This window comes from Salvelinus fontinalis, chromosome 5, assembly GCF_029448725.1.
Source record: "Salvelinus fontinalis isolate EN_2023a chromosome 5, ASM2944872v1, whole genome shotgun sequence".
Taxonomy (NCBI): Eukaryota; Metazoa; Chordata; class Actinopteri; order Salmoniformes; family Salmonidae; genus Salvelinus; species Salvelinus fontinalis.
The window spans coordinates 54872997-54896441 of record NC_074669.1 but is presented as its reverse complement, the minus strand read 5'-3'; the positions used below and the strand labels follow the sequence as shown (position 1 = coordinate 54896441).

At 38.0% G+C, this 23445-nt stretch overlaps 1 protein-coding gene across 21 annotated transcripts in view; it reads left to right on the top strand.

Annotated features, from left to right (window-relative positions):
• Window positions 1-15446, top strand: part of LOC129855863 (neuroblast differentiation-associated protein AHNAK-like) — a 37609-nt gene extending 22163 nt beyond the window's left edge. For 12 of the 21 annotated variants that reach the window (XM_055923938.1, XM_055923940.1, XM_055923937.1 and 9 more), the window contains 23 exons: window positions 1055-1120; window positions 1359-1436; window positions 1682-1747; window positions 1986-2063; window positions 2302-2379; window positions 2893-2970; window positions 5213-5278; window positions 5517-5594; window positions 5840-5905; window positions 6144-6221; window positions 6455-6532; window positions 7046-7123; window positions 9366-9431; window positions 9670-9747; window positions 9993-10058; window positions 10297-10374; window positions 10620-10685; window positions 10920-10997; window positions 12916-12993; window positions 13133-13153; window positions 13251-13316; window positions 13495-13521; window positions 14155-15446. In XM_055923938.1, coding sequence (XP_055779913.1) covers window positions 1055-1120; window positions 1359-1436; window positions 1682-1747; window positions 1986-2063; window positions 2302-2379; window positions 2893-2970; window positions 5213-5278; window positions 5517-5594; window positions 5840-5905; window positions 6144-6221; window positions 6455-6532; window positions 7046-7123; window positions 9366-9431; window positions 9670-9747; window positions 9993-10058; window positions 10297-10374; window positions 10620-10685; window positions 10920-10997; window positions 12916-12993; window positions 13133-13153; window positions 13251-13316; window positions 13495-13521; window positions 14155-14666 — 2024 coding nt within the window. In that variant the 3' untranslated portion in view covers window positions 14667-15446. The other 9 variants (XM_055923942.1, XM_055923946.1, XM_055923950.1 and 6 more) reach the window with 9 other exon arrangements.
• The last annotated feature ends 7999 nt before the right edge of the window (window positions 15447-23445 follow it).

Here is a 23445-nt window from a genome sequence, read left to right as displayed (position 1 = left end):
AATGTATAACCACTGATTTCAGCTCTAAATATGCACATTTTCGAACAAAACATAAGTGTATGTATAACCTGATGTTATAGGACTGTCATCTGATGAAGGTTTATGAAGGTTAGTGAAAATTAATATCTTTTGCTGGTTTATTCGCTATCGTTAACATGCCTATTGCTATCGCTAACGTGCCTTGATGAATGAATGCGGTAGTGTGGTAGGCTATTGTAGTAAGCTAATATTATGCTATATTGTGTTTTCGCTGTAAAACACTTAAAAAATCGGAAATATTGGCTGGATTCACAAGATGTTTGTCTTTAATTTGCTGTACACCATCGATTTTTCAGAAATGTTTTATGATGAGTATTTAGGTATTTGACGTTGGTGTCTGTAATTACTCTGGCTGCTTCGGTGCTATTTCTGATGGTAGCTGTGATGGTAGCTGCAATGTAAAACTGATTTATACCTCAAATATGCACATTTTTCGAACAAAACAAAGATTTATTGTATAACATGTTATAAGACTGTCATCTGATGAAGTTGTTTCTTGGTTAGTTTGGTTGGTTCTTGGTTAGTTTGGTTGGCTTTGTGCATGCTACCTGTGCTGTGAAAAATGTCTGTCCTTTTTTGTATTTGGTGGTGAGCTAACATAAATATATGTGGTGTTTTCGCTGTAAAACATTTTAAAAATCGGACATGTTGACTGGATTCACAAGATGTGTATCTTTCATTTGCTGTATTGGACTTGTTAATGTGTGAAAGTTAAATATTTCTAAAAAATATCTTTTGAATTTCGCGCTCTGCCTTTTCAGTGGAATGTGGGAGGAGTTCCGCTAGCGGAACCCCGGTGCCAGACAGGATAACTTTGATACTGTATTAAGCTGATTCATTTTTATATTACCTAAATGTGCTCCGTTAGGGGCAGAAAACACAGTGCTGACACCTACTGAACAGAGAGAAAAAAGTAATTGAATGTAATGTTCACTCATGATATACTGTATATAATATAACTTTGATACTGTATTAAGCTGATTCATTTTTATATTACCTAAATGTGCTCCGTTAGGGGCAGAAAACACAGTGCCGAGACCTACCGAACAGAGAGCAGATGGAAAAGACTTGAATCTGAAAGGTAAAGTAATAGGATAACAAATATATGACCCTTTAATGGTATATTTTGATGATATTTGACACAATCGCAATAGGATTTGACTGTCCCAGTTCCACATTCACCTTTTTACAATAACGTTCACCTTTTCCATTCAACAGAGACAATAGACCTAATTGAATGTAATGTTCACTCATGATATACTGTATATGATATAACTTTGATAATGTAGTAACCTGATGAATTTCAATATTACCTAAAGGTGCTCCGTTAGGGGCAGAAAACACAGTGCTGACCCCTCCCATACAGAAAGCAGCTGAAAAAGCATTGAATCTGGAAGGTATAGTAAAAGAATATAACATGTATTACCTTCTTAATTGTATAATTTGATGATCATTTATCATAATTGGATTTGTATGTCCCAGTTCCACATTCACCTTTTTACAATAACTTTCACCTTTTCCATTCAACAGAGAAAAAAAAGTAATTGAATGTAATGTTCACTCATGATATACTGTATATAATATAACTTTGATACTGTATTAAGCTGATTCATTTTTATATTACCTAAATGTGCTCCGTTAGGGGCAGAAAACACAGTGCCGAGACCTTCCGAACAGAGATCAGATGGAAAAGACTTGAATCTGAAAGGTAAAGTAATAGGATAACAAATATATTACCCTTTAATGGTATATTTTGATGATATTTGACATAATTGCAATAGGATTTGACTGTCCCAGTTCCACATTCACCTTTTTACAATAACGTTCACCTTTTCCATTCAACAGAGACAATAGACCTAATTGAATGTAATGTTCACTCATGATATACTGTATATGATATAACTTTGATAATGTAGTAACCTGATGAATTTCAATATTACCTAAAGGTGCTCCGTTGGGGGCAGAAAACACAGTGCCGAGACCTTCCGAACAGAGATCAGATGGAAAAGACTTGAATCTGAAAGGTAAAGTAATAGGATAACAAATATATTACCCTTTAATGGTATATTTTGATGATATTTGACATAATTGCAATAGGATTTGACTGTCCCAGTTCCACATTCACCTTTTTACAATAACGTTCACCTTTTCCATTCAACAGAGACATAAATCCTAATTGAATGTAATGTTCACTCATGATATACCGTATATGATATAACTTTGATAATGTAGTAACCTGATGAATTTCAATATTACCTAAAGGTGCTCCGTTAGGGGCAGAAAACACAGTGCTGACCCCTCCCATACAGAAAGCAGCTGAAAAAGCATTGAATCTGGAAGGTATAGTAAAAGATAAAAAATGTATTACCTTCTTAATTGTTTAATTTGATGATATTTTGACGTAATCGCAATAGGATTCACATTTGGGTTTGCTTGTCCCAGTTCCACAATTCACCTTTTTACAATAACTTTCACCTTTTCCATTCAACAGAGACAAAAAACATAATTGAATGTAATGTTCACTCATGATATACTGTATATGATATAACTTTGATAATGTAGTAACCAGATTCATTTCAATATTAACTAAATGTGCTCCATTAGGGGCAGAAAACACAGTAATAGGAGAACAAATATATGACCCTTTTATTTGTATATTTTGATGATAATTATACATAATTGTAAATTGATTTTACTGTCCCAGTTCCACATTGACCTTTTTACAATAACGTTCACCTTTTCCATTCAACAGAGACAAAAAACCTAATTGAATGTAATGTTCACTCATGATATACTGTATATGATATAACTTTGATAATGTAGTAACCTGATGAATTTCAATATTACCTAAAGGTGCTCCGTTGGGGGCAGAAAACACAGTGCTCACCCCTCCCAAACAGAAAGTAGCTGGAAAAGAATTGAATCTGGAAGGTATAGTAAAAGAATATAACATGTATTACCTTCTTAATTGTATAATTTGATGATCATTTATCATAATTGGATTTGTATGTCCCAGTTCATCATTCATCTTTTTACAATAACTTTCACCTTTTCCATTCAACAGAGAAAAAAAAGTAATTGAATGTAATGTTCACTCATGATATACTGTATATAATATAACCTGTTGAGGACAGAGGGCGCTGTTTTCACTTTGGGGGAAAATCGTGCCCAATTTAAAACGGCCTCGTACTCAATTCTTGCTCGTACAATATGCATATTATTATTACTATTGGATAGAAAACACTCTCTAGTTTCTAAACCCGTTTGAATTATATCTGTGAGTAAAACAGAACTCATTTTGCAGCAAACTTCCTGACAGGAAGTGGAAAATCTGAAATCGATGCTCTGTTCGAGGCCCTGCCTTTAAATGTCCTTGATATTTATTAGTATACTTGCACTTCATACTTCTTCCACTAGATGTCGACAGGCAGTGAGAGAAGAAATGGAGTGTATAACTTGATCTGGGGTCGAATAAAAGCTCTTGGCATGACGTGTCACCAGTTTCCTGTTTTCTGGAGAGCGCGTGAAGGGACCTGGTTTTGCCTTCTGAAAAGCTGTCGTTATAGACGACTAATATCTCCGGCTTTGATTTTATTTGATACTTGTGACAATATCATCGTAAAGTATGTTTTCTGAATATAGTTTTATTAGATTATTGAAATTTATTCGGGACGTTAGGCGTGTTGCGTTGTGTGCCTTTGTTCAGGAATGAGAGCTTTGCGCTACTTTGCTAGCTTTCCGTGCTAATTGACTGGAGAAGAGGACATTCTAAAACCAAACAACGATTGTTCTGGACAAAGGACCCCTTGTACAACATTCTGATGGAAGATCGTCAAAAGTAGGACCCATTTTATGATGCTATTTCATATATCTGTCGAACATGTGAAATAGTCGTTTGCGCCCAGATTTTGGGTACTCTCTCGCTATAACTAAGCTGGATGTCATAATGAAGTTATTTTTAGAATTCTAACACGGCGATTGCATTAAGAACTAGTGTATCTATCATTTCCTATACAACATGTATTTTCTAGTAACGTTTATGAATAGTTATTTGGTCAGAATAGTTGAGTGTCATAAAAATATCCGCACATTCTGGGAAAAAGATGCTACGTTAGCACAATGTATAACCACTGATTTCAGCTCTAAATATGCACATTTTCGAACAAAACATAAGTGTATGTATAACCTGATGTTATAGGACTGTCATCTGATGAAGGTTTATGAAGGTTAGTGAAAATTAATATCTTTTGCTGGTTAATTCGCTATCGCTATCATGCCTATTGCTATCGCTAACGTGCCTTGATGAATGAATGCGGTAGTGTGGTAGGCTATTGTAGTAAGCTAATATTATGCTATATTGTGTTTTCGCTGTAAAACACTTAAAAAATCGGAAATATTGGCTGGATTCACAAGATGTTTGTCTTTAATTTGCTGTACACCATCGATTTTTCAGAAATGTTTTATGATGAGTATTTAGGTATTTGACGTTGGTGTCTGTAATTACTCTGGCTGCTTCGGTGCTATTTCTGATGGTAGCTGTGATGGTAGCTGCAATGTAAAACTGATTTATACCTCAAATATGCACATTTTTCGAACAAAACAAAGATTTATTGTATAACATGTTATAAGACTGTCATCTGATGAAGTTGTTTCTTGGTTAGTTTGGTTGGTTCTTGGTTAGTTTGGTTGGCTTTGTGCATGCTACCTGTGCTGTGAAAAATGTCTGTCCTTTTTTGTATTTGGTGGTGAGCTAACATAAATATATGTGGTGTTTTCGCTGTAAAACATTTTAAAAATCGGACATGTTGACTGGATTCACAAGATGTGTATCTTTCATTTGCTGTATTGGACTTGTTAATGTGTGAAAGTTAAATATTTCTAAAAAAATATCTTTTGAATTTCGCGCTCTGCCTTTTCAGTGGAATGTGGGAGGAGTTCCGCTAGCGGAACCCCGGTGCCAGACAGGATAACTTTGATACTGTATTAAGCTGATTCATTTTTATATTACCTAAATGTGCTCCGTTAGGGGCAGAAAACACAGTGCTGACACCTACTGAACAGAGAGAAAAAAGTAATTGAATGTAATGTTCACTCATGATATACTGTATATAATATAACTTTGATACTGTATTAAGCTGATTCATTTTTATATTACCTAAATGTGCTCCGTTAGGGGCAGAAAACACAGTGCCGAGACCTACCGAACAGAGAGCAGATGGAAAAGACTTGAATCTGAAAGGTAAAGTAATAGGATAACAAATATATGACCCTTTAATGGTATATTTTGATGATATTTGACACAATCGCAATAGGATTTGACTGTCCCAGTTCCACATTCACCTTTTTACAATAACGTTCACCTTTTCCATTCAACAGAGACAATAGACCTAATTGAATGTAATGTTCACTCATGATATACTGTATATGATATAACTTTGATAATGTAGTAACCTGATGAATTTCAATATTACCTAAAGGTGCTCCGTTAGGGGCAGAAAACACAGTGCTGACCCCTCCCATACAGAAAGCAGCTGAAAAAGCATTGAATCTGGAAGGTATAGTAAAAGAATATAACATGTATTACCTTCTTAATTGTATAATTTGATGATCATTTATCATAATTGGATTTGTATGTCCCAGTTCCACATTCACCTTTTTACAATAACTTTCACCTTTTCCATTCAACAGAGAAAAAAAAGTAATTGAATGTAATGTTCACTCATGATATACTGTATATAATATAACTTTGATACTGTATTAAGCTGATTCATTTTTATATTACCTAAATGTGCTCCGTTAGGGGCAGAAAACACAGTGCCGAGACCTTCCGAACAGAGATCAGATGGAAAAGACTTGAATCTGAAAGGTAAAGTAATAGGATAACAAATATATTACCCTTTAATGGTATATTTTGATGATATTTGACATAATTGCAATAGGATTTGACTGTCCCAGTTCCACATTCACCTTTTTACAATAACGTTCACCTTTTCCATTCAACAGAGACAATAGACCTAATTGAATGTAATGTTCACTCATGATATACTGTATATGATATAACTTTGATAATGTAGTAACCTGATGAATTTCAATATTACCTAAAGGTGCTCCGTTAGGGGCAGAAAACACAGTGCTGACCCCTCCCATACAGAAAGCAGCTGAAAAAGAATTGAATCAGGAAGGTATAGTAAAAGATAAAACATGTATTACCTTCTTAATTGTATAATTTGATGATCATTTGTCATAATTTGATTTGTTTGTCCCAGTTCCACATTCACCTTTTTACAATAACGTTCACCTTTTCCATTCAACAGAGACATAAATCCTAATTGAATGTAATGTTCACTCATGATATACCGTATATGATATAACTTTGATAATGTAGTAACCTGATGAATTTCAATATTACCTAAAGGTGCTCCGTTAGGGGCAGAAAACACAGTGCTGACCCCTCCCATACAGAAAGCAGCTGAAAAAGCATTGAATCTGGAAGGTATAGTAAAAGATAAAAAATGTATTACCTTCTTAATTGTTTAATTTGATGATATTTTGACGTAATCGCAATAGGATTCACATTTGGGTTTGCTTGTCCCAGTTCCACAATTCACCTTTTTACAATAACTTTCACCTTTTCCATTCAACAGAGACAAAAAACATAATTGAATGTAATGTTCACTCATGATATACTGTATATGATATAACTTTGATAATGTAGTAACCAGATTCATTTCAATATTAACTAAATGTGCTCCATTAGGGGCAGAAAACACAGTAATAGGAGAACAAATATATGACCCTTTTATTTGTATATTTTGATGATAATTATACATAATTGTAAATTGATTTTACTGTCCCAGTTCCACATTGACCTTTTTACAATAACGTTCACCTTTTCCATTCAACAGAGACAAAAAACCTAATTGAATGTAATGTTCACTCATGATATACTGTATATGATATAACTTTGATAATGTAGTAACCTGATGAATTTCAATATTACCTAAAGGTGCTCCGTTGGGGGCAGAAAACACAGTGCTCACCCCTCCCAAACAGAAAGTAGCTGGAAAAGAATTGAATCTGGAAGGTATAGTAAAAGAATATAACATGTATTACCTTCTTAATTGTATAATTTGATGATCATTTATCATAATTGGATTTGTATGTCCCAGTTCATCATTCATCTTTTTACAATAACTTTCACCTTTTCCATTCAACAGAGAAAAAAAAGTAATTGAATGTAATGTTCACTCATGATATACTGTATATAATATAACCTGTTGAGGACAGAGGGCGCTGTTTTCACTTTGGGGGAAAATCGTGCCCAATTTAAAACGGCCTCGTACTCAATTCTTGCTCGTACAATATGCATATTATTATTACTATTGGATAGAAAACACTCTCTAGTTTCTAAACCCGTTTGAATTATATCTGTGAGTAAAACAGAACTCATTTTGCGGCAAACTTCCTGACAGGAAGTGGAAAATCTGAAATCGATGCTCTGTTCGAGGCCCTGCCTTTAAATGTCCTTGATATTTATTAGTATACTTGCACTTCATACTTCTTCCACTAGATGTCGACAGGCAGTGAGAGAAGAAATGGAGTGTATAACTTGATCTGGGGTCGAATAAAAGCTCTTGGCATGACGTGTCACCAGTTTCCTGTTTTCTGGAGAGCGCGTGAAGGGACCTGGTTTTGCCTTCTGAAAAGCTGTCGTTATAGACGACTAATATCTCCGGCTTTGATTTTATTTGATACTTGTGACAATATCATCGTAAAGTATGTTTTCTGAATATAGTTTTATTAGATTATTGAAATTTATTCGGGACGTTAGGCGTGTTGCGTTGTGTGCCTTTGTTCAGGAATGAGAGCTTTGCGCTACTTTGCTAGCTTTCCGTGCTAATTGACTGGAGAAGAGGACATTCTAAAACCAAACAACGATTGTTCTGGACAAAGGACCCCTTGTACAACATTCTGATGGAAGATCGTCAAAAGTAGGACCCATTTTATGATGCTATTTCATATATCTGTCGAACATGTGAAATAGTCGTTTGCGCCCAGATTTTGGGTACTCTCTCGCTATAACTAAGCTGGATGTCATAATGAAGTTATTTTTAGAATTCTAACACGGCGATTGCATTAAGAACTAGTGTATCTATCATTTCCTATACAACATGTATTTTCTAGTAACGTTTATGAATAGTTATTTGGTCAGAATAGTTGAGTGTCATAAAAATATCCGCACATTCTGGGAAAAAGATGCTACGTTAGCACAATGTATAACCACTGATTTCAGCTCTAAATATGCACATTTTCGAACAAAACATAAGTGTATGTATAACCTGATGTTATAGGACTGTCATCTGATGAAGGTTTATGAAGGTTAGTGAAAATTAATATCTTTTGCTGGTTAATTCGCTATCGCTATCATGCCTATTGCTATCGCTAACGTGCCTTGATGAATGAATGCGGTAGTGTGGTAGGCTATTGTAGTAAGCTAATATTATGCTATATTGTGTTTTCGCTGTAAAACACTTAAAAAATCGGAAATATTGGCTGGATTCACAAGATGTTTGTCTTTAATTTGCTGTACACCATCGATTTTTCAGAAATGTTTTATGATGAGTATTTAGGTATTTGACGTTGGTGTCTGTAATTACTCTGGCTGCTTCGGTGCTATTTCTGATGGTAGCTGTGATGGTAGCTGCAATGTAAAACTGATTTATACCTCAAATATGCACATTTTTCGAACAAAACAAAGATTTATTGTATAACATGTTATAAGACTGTCATCTGATGAAGTTGTTTCTTGGTTAGTTTGGTTGGTTCTTGGTTAGTTTGGTTGGCTTTGTGCATGCTACCTGTGCTGTGAAAAATGTCTGTCCTTTTTTGTATTTGGTGGTGAGCTAACATAAATATATGTGGTGTTTTCGCTGTAAAACATTTTAAAAATCGGACATGTTGACTGGATTCACAAGATGTGTATCTTTCATTTGCTGTATTGGACTTGTTAATGTGTGAAAGTTAAATATTTCTAAAAAAATATCTTTTGAATTTCGCGCTCTGCCTTTTCAGTGGAATGTGGGAGGAGTTCCGCTAGCGGAACCCCGGTGCCAGACAGGATAACTTTGATACTGTATTAAGCTGATTCATTTTTATATTACCTAAATGTGCTCCGTTAGGGGCAGAAAACACAGTGCTGACACCTACTGAACAGAGAGAAAAAAGTAATTGAATGTAATGTTCACTCATGATATACTGTATATAATATAACTTTGATACTGTATTAAGCTGATTCATTTTTATATTACCTAAATGTGCTCCGTTAGGGGCAGAAAACACAGTGCCGAGACCTACCGAACAGAGAGCAGATGGAAAAGACTTGAATCTGAAAGGTAAAGTAATAGGATAACAAATATATGACCCTTTAATGGTATATTTTGATGATATTTGACACAATCGCAATAGGATTTGACTGTCCCAGTTCCACATTCACCTTTTTACAATAACGTTCACCTTTTCCATTCAACAGAGACAATAGACCTAATTGAATGTAATGTTCACTCATGATATACTGTATATGATATAACTTTGATAATGTAGTAACCTGATGAATTTCAATATTACCTAAAGGTGCTCCGTTAGGGGCAGAAAACACAGTGCTGACCCCTCCCATACAGAAAGCAGCTGAAAAAGCATTGAATCTGGAAGGTATAGTAAAAGAATATAACATGTATTACCTTCTTAATTGTATAATTTGATGATCATTTATCATAATTGGATTTGTATGTCCCAGTTCCACATTCACCTTTTTACAATAACTTTCACCTTTTCCATTCAACAGAGAAAAAAAAGTAATTGAATGTAATGTTCACTCATGATATACTGTATATAATATAACTTTGATACTGTATTAAGCTGATTCATTTTTATATTACCTAAATGTGCTCCGTTAGGGGCAGAAAACACAGTGCCGAGACCTTCCGAACAGAGATCAGATGGAAAAGACTTGAATCTGAAAGGTAAAGTAATAGGATAACAAATATATTACCCTTTAATGGTATATTTTGATGATATTTGACATAATTGCAATAGGATTTGACTGTCCCAGTTCCACATTCACCTTTTTACAATAACGTTCACCTTTTCCATTCAACAGAGACAATAGACCTAATTGAATGTAATGTTCACTCATGATATACTGTATATGATATAACTTTGATAATGTAGTAACCTGATGAATTTCAATATTACCTAAAGGTGCTCCGTTAGGGGCAGAAAACACAGTGCTGACCCCTCCCATACAGAAAGCAGCTGAAAAAGCATTGAATCTGGAAGGTATAGTAAAAGAATATAACATGTATTACCTTCTTAATTGTATAATTTGATGATCATTTATCATAATTGGATTTGTATGTCCCAGTTCCACATTCACCTTTTTACAATAACTTTCACCTTTTCCATTCAACAGAGAAAAAAAAGTAATTGAATGTAATGTTCACTCATGATATACTGTATATAATATAACTTTGATACTGTATTAAGCTGATTCATTTTTATATTACCTAAATGTGCTCCGTTAGGGGCAGAAAACACAGTGCCGAGACCTTCCGAACAGAGATCAGATGGAAAAGACTTGAATCTGAAAGGTAAAGTAATAGGATAACAAATATATTACCCTTTAATGGTATATTTTGATGATATTTGACATAATTGCAATAGGATTTGACTGTCCCAGTTCCACATTCACCTTTTTACAATAACGTTCACCTTTTCCATTCAACAGAGACAATAGACCTAATTGAATGTAATGTTCACTCATGATATACTATGATATAACTTTGATAATGTAGTAACCTGATGAATTTCAATATTACCTAAAGGTGCTCCGTTAGGGGCAGAAAACACAGTGCTGACCCCTCCCATACAGAAAGCAGCTGAAAAAGAATTAAATCTGGAAGGTATTTTAAAAGAATAAAAAATGTATTACCTTCTTAATACTTCTTATGGCTTAGATCCCGCTAACGGGATCGATATGACAACAGCCAGTGAAAGTGCAGGGCGCCAAATTCAAACAGAAATCTCATCATTAAAATTCCTCAAACATACAAGTATTTTACACCCTTTTAAAGATAAACTTGTTGATAATCCCACCACAGTGTCCGATTTCAAAAAGGCTTTACGACGAAAGCACACCAAACGATTATGTTAGGTCAGTACCTAGTCACAGAAAAACACAGACATTTTTCCAGCCAAAGAGAGGAGTCACAAAAAGCAGAAATAGAGATAAAATTAATCACTAACCTTTGATGATCTTCATCAGATGACACTCATAGGACTTCATGTTACACAATACATGTATGTTTTGTTCGATGAAGTTCATATTTATATCCAAAAATCTCAGTTTACATTGGCGGGTTACGTTCAGTAATGTTTTGCTTCCAAAACATCTGGTGATTTTGCAGAGAGCCACATGAATTTACAGAAATACTCATTATAAATGTTGATGAAAATATGTGTTATGCATGGAACTTTAGATAAACTTCTCCATAATGCAACCGCTGTGTCAGATTTCAAAAAAGCTTTACCAAAAAAGCACACCATGCAATAATCTGAGTACGGCGCTCAGACACAAAAACAAGCCATACAGATATCCGCCATGTTGTGGAGTCAACATAAGTCAGAAATAGCATTATAAATATTCACTTACCTTTGATGATCTTCATCAGAATTCACTCCCAGGAATCCCAGTTCCACAATAAATGTTTGTTTTGTTCAATAAAGTCCATAATTTATGTCCAAATACCTCCTTTTTGTTCGCGCCTTGAGTTCACAAATCCAAATTCACGATGCGCAGGCCAGACGAAAAGTCCAAAAATTCCATTACAGTTCGTAGAAACATGTCAAACGATGTATAGAATCAATCTTTAGGATGTTTTTAACATAAATCTTCAATAATGTTTCAACCGGAGAAATCTTTTGTCTTTAGAAATGCGATGAAACGCAGCTACCTCTCACAGGAGCGCGCCTGAATGAGCTCATGACACTCCAGACACCTGACTCAATCAGCTCTCATTCCCCCCCACTTCACAGTAGAAGCCTCAAACAAGGTTCTAAAGACTGTTGACATCTAGCGGAAGCCTTAGGAAGTGCAATCGGACCAAATTAACACTGTATCTTGGATAGGCAAAAAGTTGAAAAACTACAAACCTCAGATTTCCCACTTCCTGGTTGGCTTTTTTCTCAGGTTTTTGCCTGCCATATGAGTTCTGTTATACGCACAGACATCATTCAAACAGTTTTAGAAACTTCAGAGTGTGTTCTATCCACATCTACTAATAATATGCATATCTTAGCTTCTGGGCCTGAGTAGCAGGCAGTTTACTCTGGGCACCTTATCCATCCAAGCTACTCAATACTGCCACCCAGCCATAAGAAGTTAATTGTATAATTTGATGATCATTTGTCATAATCACATTTGGATTTGACTGTCCCAGTTCCACATTCACCTTTTCCATTCAACAGAGATAAAAAAACGAATTGAATGTAATGTTCGCTCATGATATACTGTATATATCGGCAGCGGCAGGGTAGCCTAGTGGTTAGAGCGTTGGGCTAGTAACCGAAAAGTTGCAAGTTCAAATCCCCGAGCTGACAAGGTACAAATCTGTCGTTCTGCCCCTGAACAAGGCAGTTAACCCACTGTTCCTAGGCCGTCATTGTAAATAAGAGTTTGTTCTTAACTGACTTGCCTAGTTACATAAAGGTTAAAAATGTAAGTCGCTTTGGATAAGAGCGTCTGCTAAATGACGTAAATGTATATGATATAATATTACTTTGATAATGCAGTAACCTGATGAATTTCAAAATTACCTGAAGGTGCTCCGTTAGGGGCAGAAAACACAGTGCTGACACCTACTGAACAGAGAGCAGATGGAAATGAATTGAATCTGGAAGGTAAAGTAATAGGAGAACAAATATATTTCCCTTTTCGTTATATATTTTGATGATAATTTGACATATTCGCGATAGGATTTGACTGTCCCTGTTCCACATTCACTTTTTTACAATAACTTTCACCTTTTCCATTCAACAGAGACAAAAAAACGAATTGAAGGTAATGTTCACTCATTATATACTGTATATGATATAATATAACTTTGATAATGTAGTAACCTGATTCATTTTAATACTACCTAAATGTGCTTCGTTAGGGGCAGAAAACACAGTGAAGACTCCTACCGAACAGAGAGCAGCTGGTAAAGAAGTTAATCTGAAAGGTGAAGTTATACTGGGGGGGAAATGCATTACCCTCTAAATTGTATAATTTACAGTGTTTACATTGTTCATAAAACTAAGTCTGCTGACATGTTGGAGTGCATTAAACCATTTATAATTCATACAATTTTTGGAACAGTTGAAATACAGGACACTCACAATTTCCTTTTTTAAATGCAGATTGGCACCAGGTGAAAGGATTCAAAGGTAAAAAAAAAAGTCACAGTAGGACAGGAACATTGTATGTTCATTAGATTATTACAATATACAGGTAACAGCATAAATAAAGGAAACCAACAAAGTGTCTTAATAGGGCGTTGGGCCACCACGAGCTGCTGGGACAGCTTCAATACTCATTGGCATAGATTCTACAAGTGTCTGGAGCTCTCTTGTTAATGGTGGTGGAAAACGCTGTCTCAGGCGCCGCTCCAGAATCACTCATAAGTGTTCAATTGAGTTGAGATCTGGTGACTGAGATGGCCATGGCATATGGTTTACATTGTTTTCATGATCATCAAACCATTTTGACCACTCGTGCCCTATTGGGGAAGTGTCATTCTGTAAGAGACCCCTCCCATCAGGATAGAATTGGTTCATCATAGGTTGAAGGATGGATGTGTAGTTATTGACGTTTACCTGGCCCTCTAAGGGGTTGAGTGGACCTAAACCATGCCAGGACAAAGCACCCCACACCATAACAGATCCACCAGAAACCTCATTTACTCAAGTGTTTCCTTTATTTTGGCAGTTACCTGGAGGTCCACATTATCTGAAATCCTTACCAATCCATCCCATCATATTGTGTGAATGAAAGAAATCTTGTCTTTCTATTTCCCCCAGAGAACATCATTCTGGATGAAAAGACTGCGCACCCTGCTATTAGAGTCATTCAAAGAAAGCGTGCTAGTTACATTAAAGAAAAAGATACAGAAAACCCCTCTGTTAGAATGCATCTCCATGTATTTTCTCAAGAGAGTTTCAGTTCAGAACGACACTATTGGGAAATGAAGGTAAAGGAACGAACAACAGAAAAACTGTCATGGTATGTTGGTGTGGCCAGAGAAAATGTTGAGAGAAGATGTAATGTTCCTTTAACTCCACAGAATGGATTTTGGATTCTATCTTTTGATAAAGAAAAAGGTTTCCATGTCAATACTGACCCTCAACCACCAATAACTGTGGCAGAGCTCGCTAGGGTGGGAGTGTTTCTAGACTGTGACAGACACACTCTGTCTTTTTATAACGTTGATACAGAGTCACTTCTTTACACTTTTACTGATGTGAAGACGTCAAACTACTTTCCTGTGTTCAGCCCGGGACAACGTGACAGATTCGCAATAAGAATCATTTGAATGCATACCAAAACCCTTTTCACACCACTGAGCCAAGTCGAGCTGTACTACGCTGGCCTGGTTAGTATAGGTTGGGTCAGCACGATAGTGTGAAAAGGGTCCGAGATGCAGGTGAAATTCATGTCAAATGAGACATGCATTATACACATTTTATGTTGTTCAGTGATACCAAGTTGTAAATGTGTGTATCTTTTTCCCAAAAAGTTTTCAGACGCCACAAGAAAAAGAGCACTAGTAATGGCATCTTTTGGAAGACAGTAACTCCGCCATGGTTCGTTGAACAAACCCGATAGGAAAATTAATGTCGTTTTTGTCGATTTTTGGGATAAAAGTTGAAAATAAGGTCTGTGGTAAACACAGGCTTAGGAGCTAATCTTCATCAGCTAAAGTCACTGATTTTTTTTTAAGCATTTATTTAATCAGAACAAACAAAGGCTTAATTCATAACGTTCCTATTAACTGATGGATATTATCTCAGATAATAATGTATATCATCTCCAAAGCCTGTGTTAACCTCAGATGTTATTTTCTACATTATCCCAAAACCCTATTCTTTCCCCCTAAGAATGGCTGAACGAACCAAAACTTACTCAAACAAATCTTTTACGACTACAAATTGACGAGTTTTATATAATCAACAAAAAATATGTAACTTTTATTCAACCTGTAGCTAGATTATGAATGTATTCTGTGAAGCTAATGTAATACAAGTTAGCAATATCCTTTGCATTCTTCAGTTCTGTTAAAATGTTGTCCCAATTAATAAATTACTGTAATCTGTTGTGTTGTTGAATGTACTGAACAAGAATATAAATGCAACAATTTCAAAGATTTTACTTGAAATACATTCATTAGGCCCTAATCTATGGATTTCACATGACTGGAATACAGATATGCATCTGTTAGTCAGATACTTTAAAAAAAGGTAGGGGCGTGGATCAGAAAACCTGTCAATATCTGGTGTGACCACCATTTACCTCATGCAGCGCGACACATCTCCTTCGCATAGAGTTGATCAGGCTGTTGATTGTGGCCTGTTGTCCCACTCCTCTTCAATGGCAGTGCGATGTTGCTGGATATTGCCGGGAACTGGAACACGCTGTCGCCGATCCAGAGCATCCCAAACTTGCTCAATGGGTGACATGTCTGGTGAGTAAGTAGGCCATGGAAGAACTGGGACAAGATCCTGAGGCACATTGTCGTGCCATTCATCTGCCGCCGTCACCTTGTTTCAACATGATCATGCACGTCGCAAGGATCTGTACACAATTCTTGGAAGCTGAAAATGTCCCAGTTCACCCATATTGCTTTGGATAAAATTGTCTGCTAAATGGCATACATATTACTCTAAAACATTTGAAGGATGGCCCAACCTCTTTCCCTCTTGGGTGCATAGCCAATATTGAACCTGACTTCAACTTTCCTCAAAATGCTATGCTGCAGGATGACACATGCTCTAAAGTGCCTTTTAAGATCCGTAAACAATGTACATATACAGTACCGTTCAACATTTTGGAGTCGCTTAGAAATGGCCTTATTTTGGAAAGAAAAGCAATATTTTGTCATTAAAATAACATCAAATTGATCAGAAATACAGTGTAGACATTGTTAATGTTGTAAATTACTATTGTAGCTGGAATCGGCTGATTTTTAGTGTAATATCTACATAGGCGTAGAGGCCCATTATCAGCAACCATCACTCCTGTGTTCCAATGGCACGTTGTGTTAGCTAATCCTAATTTATAATTTTAAAAGGCTAATTGATCATTAGAAAACCCTTTTGCAATTATGTTAGCACAGCTGAAAACTGTTAAAGAAAAAATAAAACTGGCCATCTTTAGACTAGTTCCGTATCTGGAGCATCAGCATTTGTAGGTTTGATTACAGACTCAAAATGGCCAGAGAAAAAAAAGCACTTTCTTCTGAAACTCATCAGTCTATTCTTGTTCTGAGAACTGAAGGCTATTCCATGCGATAAATTGCCAAGAAACTGAAAATCTCGTACAACTCTGTGTACTACTCCCTTCACAGAACAGCGCAAACTGGATCTAACTAGAATAGAAAGAGGAGTGGGAGGCCCTGGTGCACAACTGAGCAAGAGGACATGTACATTAGAGTGTCTCGTTTGAGAAACAGACGCCTCACAAATCCTTAACTAGCAGCTTCATTAAATAGTACCAGCAAAACACCAATCTCACCGTCAACAGTGAAGAGGCGACTCCTGGATGCTGGCCTTCGAGGCAGAGTTGCAACGAAAAAGCCATATCTCAGACAGGCCAATAACAATAAAATATTAAGATGGGCAAAAGATTACAGACACTGAACAGAGGAATTCTGCCAAGAATGCTTGATTCTCATGGTCAGAGTTCTTTTGGTGCCTTTTGGCAAACTCCAAGCGGGTTGTCATGCGCTTTTTACTGAGGGGTGGCTTCCATCTGGCCACTCTACCATAAAGGCCTGATTGGTGGAATGCTGCAGAGATGGTGGTCTTTCTGGAAGGTTCTCCCTTCTCCACAGAGAAACTCTGAAGCGCTGTCAGAGTGACAATCAGGTTCTTGGTCACCACCCTGAATGCTCAGTTTGGCCGGGCGGCCAGCTCTAGGAAGAGTCTTGGTGGTTCCAAACTTCTTCCATTTAAGAATGATGGAGGCCACTGTGTTTTTGGGGACCTTCAATGCTGCAGAAAAAGTTTTGTACTCTTCCCCAGATCTGTGCCTCTACACAATCCTGTTTCTGAGCTCTATCGACAATTCCTTCGACCTCATGGCTTGGTTTTTGCTCTGACATGCACTGTCAACTGTGGGACCGAATATAGACAGGTGTGTGCTTTTCCAAATCATGTCCAATGAATTGCATTTACCACAGGTGGACTCAATCAAGTTGAATCCCCAAATACAGGTGTGCCAAACTTGTAGCGTCATACACAAGAAGACTTGAGTCTGTAATCACTGCCAAAGGTGCTTCAACAAAGTGTAGAGTAAAGGGTCTGAATACTTACGTAAATGTGACATTTCAGTTTTTTGTCTACCATGTCTAATAACTTCTTTTTGCTTTTTCATAATGGGGTATTGTGTGTAGATTGAACATTTTTGTAATGTAGCAAAATGTGGAAAAAGTCAAGAGGTCTGAATACTTCCCGAATGCACTGTTTTTCCTTAATTACAATATTTTATTATTTATTTTTCTGCTGCCTTGGGCCCCCAACGGGCCTGAGTCCCGGAGCTTCATCCCCAGTAAGCCCCTACATTTATCCGACTCTGGTTTTCTGATCAACGCCCCTAGCTTTTCTGAAGGTGTCTGTGACCATACACTTGTAACATCTTATTCAACATGATTCACAGCTGTAATGGCTGCCTAAAGTGTTTCCACCAAGTATTAACTTTGGGTGTCAATACATTTACATTTACATTATTTAGGAACATTTTCTATAACTTTTCTTCACTTTGAAAACGTGGAGTAGGTTGTGTAGATGGGTAGGAAAACATCTAATTCAATTCCTTTTTACAGTGGATTTTAAGGCAGAATAATGTGAAGACTGTGCAAGGGGTGTGTAGACTTTCACTAGCGACTGTATATTTCAACAATGGCTCCAATTGTGTACGTTTTATAGCAGTAATAATAACAGTTATAAGATAAAACGTATCTAACAGCCCAAGGTCCAAAGTTCAGTATAACACAGTCTAATTATTCAAGGGTTCCTACACATTGGTTGTATGACCTACTGGTTTTAGCTTTGAGATACAACGTGGAATTGAATTAAACAACCAGGGTCACATTAAGGGATGTGCAAAATAATGAAAATTGCACCCTGTGTTTAATGGCGCAAGAGATTAAACTTATTCTAATACCTGCAGTTATGGTGATATTGTCATCACAGTGATGTTCTGATCTTTATGACAGGAGTGTGGCTGAGTTTGATACTGGCAGCTCTCACAGTCCTCATGGCAGCTCAAAGTGCTGGTGAGCATATCAACTGTTTGCTAGTTTCAAAAGCTCCTATTTCTTCCATATACATATTGTTTAGTAACACTTATCCTCAAAATCAAAAGTAACACTCAGTATCTTGTGTGATTGAGATCCGGGCTCTTCGCTGGCCATGGCAGAACACTGACATACTGTCTTGCAAGAAATCACGCACAGAATGAACAGTATAGCTGGTGGCATTGTCATGCTGGAGGGTCATGTCAAGATGAGCCTGCAGGAAGGGTACCACATGAGGGAGGAGGATGCCTACCCTGTAACGCACAGTGTTGAGATTGCCTGCAATAACAACAAGCTCAGTCCAATGATGCTGTGACTCACCGCCCCAGACCATGACGGACCCTCCACTGACCATCACCCCTGGTGAGACAAAACCGCGACTCGTCAGTGAAGACCACTTTTTGCCAGTCCTGTCTGGTAAAGCGAGAATGTGTTTGTGCCCATAGACAACGTTGTTGCAAGTGATGTCTGGTGATGAACTGCCTTACAACAGGCCTACAACATCTACAACAGGCCTCTATCAGCTTATTGTGGACAGTCTGAGCTAGAGGTCGACCGATTAATCGGAATGGCCGATTAATCGGGGCCGATTTCAAGTTTTCATAACAATCGGAAATCGGTTAAATCTTTATTTAACTAGGCAAGTCAGTTAAAGAACACATTCTTATTTTCAATGGCGGCCTAGGAACGTTCTGCCTCAGATTTTTAACCTTGTCAGCTCGGGGGATTCAATCTTGCAACCTTACAGTTAACTAGTCCAATGCTCTAACACCTGATTACATTGCACTCCACGAGGAGCCTGCCTGTTAGCGAATGCAGTAAGCTTAGGTAAGTTGCTAGCTAGCATTAAACTTATCTTATAAAAACAATCAATCAATGACTGTCATTGCTCCAATGTGTACTTAAACATCAATGCCTTTCTTAAAATCAATACACAAGTATATATTTTTAAACCTGCATATTTAGCTAAAAGAAATCCAGGTTAGCAGGCAATATTAACCAGGTGAAATTGTGTCATTTCTCTTGCGTTCATTGCATGCAGAGTCAGGGTATATGCAACAGTTTGGGCCGCCTTGCTCTTTGCGAAATAATTTGCCAGAATTTTACGTAATTATGACAACATTGAAGGATGTGCAATGTAACAGGAATATTTAGACTCATGGATGCCACCCGTTAGATATAATACGGAACGGAATAAAATTGTTTTCGAGGTGATAGTTTCCGGATTAGTCAAAGGTATATGGTTTAGAGAGAAATAGTCGACGCGTTATAATTCCTGTAATAACTTGCGGCTGAATTTGAAAGGGGTTCCTTCGTTATTTTACCGTTCATGTCTTCCATAGAGAATGTCTTGATCTACTTCAAATAAGGTCTGTTTCGTGCAGGCTTAAACCGCCTCGACATTTTGATACCCGTGTAAATCTCACTAGGATAAGGTAACGTTTGTCAACATATTTTCATAAATCCACTCTACAATTTTTTTTATCTTCGCTTATATTTAGCCAATATTGATCAGAGTTACCTTGTTCTATGGATATCTACACAGTTATAAAATTGGCACGGTGATGTAAGCCTACACGAAACACAGACCTTATTTTAAGTGGGGGGGGGGGGTAGTGCTCGCTGTTCCCAAAGAGGGCAACGTCATGACACATGCATCTTGTTTGCAATAAGGCACTAATGTAATACTTCAAAAAATGTGGTAAAGTAATGAAATCTTTGTCCTGAATGTAAAGAGTTTTGGGCAAATCCAACACAACACTGAGTACCACTCTTCATATTTTCAAGCATGGTGGTAGATGCGTCAAGTTAAGGGTATGCTTGTCATTTTTGGGGATAAAAAGAAATGGAATATAGCTAAGCATTGTCCTTTGTAGAATGCCCTTCTAGCCGAGCAGAAACGAGTATTCAACAATGCTGCTTTCTTATATCTCCTAGGTATAGTACAGACATGTCAAAACCTTATGATAAATGTTTTTGACTGTCTGTTTTGCCATTTATTAATGTGTTATTCAATGCATTTATATGGAAGCAGGTAGCCTAGCTTGTAAGAGCGTTGAGCCAGTTACCGAAACATCGCTGGTTCGAATCCCCGAGCTGACAAGGGGAAAAATCTGACGATATGCCCTTGAGAAAGGCACTGAAACCTAATTGCTCCTGTAAATCGCTCTGGATTAGAGTGTCTGCTAAATGACTAAAATGTCAAATACAAATGGGCTATAGTAGTAAATGCCAAATCCAGGGGGTCTTAATGTTCAAATCAAAATAGCAAAATGATCCATGTTATGCCCATCTATGCCCATCATTTGCCAGGTCGCAGTTGCAAATGAGAACTTGTTCTCAACTAGCCTACCTGGTGAAATTAAAAATGTAAAAATCTCCATGATATGACCATGTTAGATCTCAGATATCAAATTGTGAACCCGAGACCCACATTTATCACATAAAATGTGTATGCCATATCTCACAATTGATTTGACTTCCCGAATGTAGAATTATCACTGTGACAGAATATTTTTTGTTGTTGGTAGATTTGTTTCATTCCATAAAGTTCTATATAGCGCTGCAGTGAGTGGGGGACTGTATAACCCTGTGACATAGCGTTCGCTCTAGCTCTACCTTGCTCTCCCTGACTGAGAGAGGTCCGCACTTTTGCAGACAGTCCAACAACAAGTTTGAGGGGTTTACGAGCTTAGACACTTACACGTTATTCCTATTAAGACACTTTATGTCGGTGTTTCCTTTATTATTGTAATTACCTGTTTCTCCTAACTTGGCTCTTTTACTATAGCGATGCTTTGATGACTTGTGATTGGCCGGCAACAACAGCAAGCTTCACGCACCACTTTCGTGAAAAGCAAGAGCAGCAGCATCAATTGTACAATTTTCACTTTCTCTCCACAACACCAGTCGCGTTCGGGGGTGTACGAGTCCTTACGGGCAAATCGGTTATAATTACAAATAACCGAGACCCATGACAATTAGGTCCAACCTGGATTTTCGGGTACAGGTGGACCGGTGAAGTCCTTAAATACGTTGTCTTGAGTTACTGTATCTACCAAAGACGACGACATAAACGTGAGAAACAAGACTCACTTTGGATTTTAAATACAGATTTTGTCAAATTTTAAGTGGTTTGATAAATCCTTTGTATAGGACATTGGAGTCTTGGAGCCTTCATCACGACTCTGACTATTTTACTGCTAGTCGTCTTTACTGTCATTGGACTCTTCATCTGGAACAAAATACAGGTATGTCAACAAGCTAACATGTTCATTTAAATATGAACAGTCTATTGATGGTCTATTAATAGTACTAATATATTGATATAGTAGGCTGAGCTAAACTATTCTTCTCCGCATTTCAGATAAAACAGTGTCTACTGAGATGCCAGGCATTACTTCTATATGTTTTACTATTGTGTATATTTCTACAAATACAGTACCAGTCAAAGGTTTGGACACACCTACTCATTCCAGGGTTTTTCTTTATTTTTACTATTTTCTACATTGTAGAATAATAGTGAAGACATCAGAATTACGAAAAACACATATGGAATCATGTAGTAATGTCACGTTCCTGACCTGTTTTCTGTTGTTTTGTATGTGTTTAGTTGGTCAGGACGTGAGCTGGGTGGGAATTCTATGTTGTGTGTCTAGTTTGTCTGTTTCTATGTCAGCCTAGTGTGGGTTCTCAATCAGAGGCAGATGGTAGTCGTTGTCTCTGATTGAGACTCATATATAGGAGGCTTGTTTTGTGTTGGGATTTTGTGGGTGTTTGTTTCCTGTCTCTGTGTTTGTTCTGCACCAGATAGGACTGTCTCGGTTTTCACGGTTTGTTATTTTGTTTGTTATTTGTAGTGTTCACTTGTTATTTTATTAAACATGTTGAGCACTGGCTACGCTGCATTTTGGTCCTCTCTTTCACCCCAGGAAGAAAACCGTTACAGAAACACCCACCAAACCCGGACCAAGCAGCGTGGCAACGGGCAGCAGCAACAGCAGCAGCAGTACAAGGAGGAATGGACATGGGAGGAGATTCTGGACGGTGAAGGAACCTGGGCAGAGCCAGAGGAGTGTCGCCGTCCCAAAGCGGAGCTGGAGGCATCAAAAGCGGAGAGGCGGCATTATGAGGCGCTTGCAAGGCAGAGTGGCTGGAAGCCCGAGAGGCTCACCCAAATATTTCTTGGGGAGGGGGCTTAAGGGGAGTGTGGCGAAGCCGGGTTGGATACCTGAGCCAACTCCCCGGGCTTACCGTGGAGTGAGAGGGCGTCGTACTGGTCAGACACCGTGTTATGCGGTAAAGCGCACGGTGTCCCCAGTACGCTTGCTTAGCCCAGTGCGGGCTATTCCACCTTGCCGCACTGGGAGGGCTAGGTTGGGCATCGAGCCGGATGTCATGAAGCCGGCCCAACGTATCTGGCCTCCAGTACGTCTCCTCGGGCCGGCGTACATGGCACCAGCCTTACAGGTGGTGTCCCCGGTTCGCCTGCATAGCACAGTGCGGGCTATTCCACCTCGCCGCACTGGCAGGGCTACGGGGACCATTCAACCTGGTAAGGTTGGAGAGGCTCGGTGCTCAAGAGCGCGTGTCCTCCTTCACGGTCCGTTATATCCGGCGCCACCTTCCCGCCCCAGCCCAGTACCACCAGTGCCTACACCACGCACTAGGCTTCCAGTGCATCGCCAGAGCCCTGTTCCTCCTCCCTGCACTCGCCCTGATGTGCGTGCCCTCAGCCCGGTACCTCCAGTTCCGGCACCACGCATCAGGCCTATAGTGCGTCTCAGCCGGCCAGAGT